The sequence below is a fragment of the Vigna unguiculata genome, chromosome 3 (genome assembly GCF_004118075.2).
Source record: "Vigna unguiculata cultivar IT97K-499-35 chromosome 3, ASM411807v1, whole genome shotgun sequence".
Classification (NCBI taxonomy): domain Eukaryota; kingdom Viridiplantae; phylum Streptophyta; class Magnoliopsida; order Fabales; family Fabaceae; genus Vigna; species Vigna unguiculata.
The window spans coordinates 26,150,928-26,152,839 of record NC_040281.1 but is presented as its reverse complement, the minus strand read 5'-3'; the positions used below and the strand labels follow the sequence as shown (position 1 = coordinate 26,152,839).

Sequence of the window (1,912 nt, the reverse complement as noted above, 5' to 3'; positions counted from 1 at the left end):
TAGATGAATAAAATTTAAATACAACTATTTGCAATTATTGTGGGAAAGTTATGAAAGGAGGAGTTACTAGAGCAAAAGAACATTTCATGGCAAAGAAGGACAATGTTGTTGCTTGCACCAAGACTCCGAAAAATGTGAGAAAAGAACTTTGAAAATTATACAAAGAAAAAGCAGACAGCTCCTCCGTCAATCCTAGATATACTGCAACCAATGATAACCATAAGAGTGAAGATGAGGTTGAAATTTCCACGACTAGTAATGATAAAGGGAGAAATAACGGTGGAAGAAAAGGACCACTGGATATGTTTTGTAGAAATCCAACTACTGCAATAGAGAAGAGAAAAAAGGAAAAATTAAGGCAAGCTAACATCAAACAAGCATGTGACAAAAATTTAAAGGCCTCGGTTCATCAATATATTGCTCGATTTTGGTACCAAGCAGGCTTGTCATTCAACCTTGTGAAGTTGAAAAGTTTTCAAAATATGATTGATGCCATAGGTGCTTATGGACCTAATTTACCCGCTCCTAGTTATCATGAAATCAAAGTTCCACTTCTCAACAAGGAAGTTGAGTATATGGAAAAGTTTTTGCAAGATCATAAATTGCAATGGAGCAAACATGGTTGTTCTATTATGTCAGATGCATGGACTAATCGAAAGCAATGATGCTTAATTAACTTTTTGGTGAGCTCCCCTGCAGGGACAATGATTGTCAAGTCCATTGATGGTTCAAACTTTGTGAAGACAGGAGAAAAACTATTTGAGATGCTTGATTCCCTTATGGAGGAGATTGGGGAAGAAAACGTTGTTCAAGTTATAACAGATAATGGGAGCAATTATGTGTTGGCTGGTAAGTTGTTAGAAGAGAAAAGATCTCATCTTTATTGGAATCCTTGTGTTGCCCATTGTTAGATTTGATGCTTGAAGACATTGGAAAGCTTCCTTTGATAAAGAAGACAATTCAAAGAGGAGTTAGTCTTGTTGGCTTTATCTATAGTCATTCTAGTACCTTGAGTTTGTTGAGACAATTTACAAATAAGAGGGAATTAGTAAGACATGTCATTACAAGGTTTGCTACCTCTTATTTATCATTACAAAGGTTGCATCAAGAGAAGGAAAATTTGAGAAAAATGTTCACCTCTGATGAATGGAGCAATAACAAGCTATCTAAGGAAGCCAAGGGGAGGGAGGCTACAAAAATTGTTCTTATGCCTTCATTTTGGAATCAAGTAGTATTTACTTTCAAAGTCATGGCTCCTCTTGTTCATGTGCTTCGTCTAGTGGATGGGGAAAGTAAAGCAGCTATGGGTTATATATATGAAGCAATGGAGAAAGCCAAGGAAATAATAATGAAGTCATTCAACAACGATGAAAATACAATGATGTATTTACAATCATTGATAACACATGGACATGTCAACTTCATTGCCCCTTGCATGTTGCTGGTCACTTTTTGAACCCAGAGTTCTTTTATTCCAACCCAGACATGGAATATGATTTAGAAGTTACAAATGGATTATATGATTGCATCAGGAGGTTGGTGTCAATTAAAGATGTGCAGCAAAATTTTTTAACTGAGTTGCCTCTTTATAAGAGTGCAAATGGACTCTTTGGTGATGATTTTGCCAAAGAATCAAGGAAAACCACAGCCCCAGGTGAAACACTTAAACACTTTTTAAATTGTGCTAAGATATAATGGTTACATTCTAAGCTACTTTCGTTGCTTGTGTAGCTCAATGGTGGAAGAATTATGGGCATGCAACTCCCAACTTACTAAAGCTAGCAATCAAGATTTTAAGCTTGACGTGTAGTTCATCGAGATGTGAGCGCAATTGGAGTGTTTTTGAGCAAGTAATAAGACATGACTCATTTCATTCACTAGTAAAAAATATGTATATTAGATCGGTTCTGAA

The 1,912-nt window shown here is 36.0% G+C and overlaps 1 protein-coding gene across 1 annotated transcript; it reads left to right on the top strand.

Moving 5' to 3' along the window:
• The first annotated feature begins 482 nt into the window (after positions 1-482).
• On the top strand, positions 483-1,456 carry LOC114175231. The gene is made up of 3 exons (XM_028060000.1): positions 483-621; positions 700-849; positions 912-1,456. Exons 1-3 carry the CDS (start codon positions 483-485, stop codon positions 1,454-1,456), a joined length of 834 nt encoding a protein of 277 aa, XP_027915801.1.
• The last annotated feature ends 456 nt before the right edge of the window (positions 1,457-1,912 follow it).

What these genes read in the sequence shown, in the direction of transcription:
- LOC114175231 (XM_028060000.1), top strand. Translation starts at nt 483, where the DNA reads ATGATTGATGCCATAGGTGCTTATGGACCTAATTTACCCGCTCCTAGT. An exon ending in ATTGCAATGGAGCAAACATG is followed by an intron (nt 622 to 699) that starts GTTGTTCTATTA and finishes GCTCCCCTGCAG; the next exon opens with GGACAATGATTGTCAAGTCC. An exon ending in GAGCAATTATGTGTTGGCTG is followed by an intron (nt 850 to 911) that starts GTAAGTTGTTAG and finishes GCCCATTGTTAG; the next exon opens with ATTTGATGCTTGAAGACATT.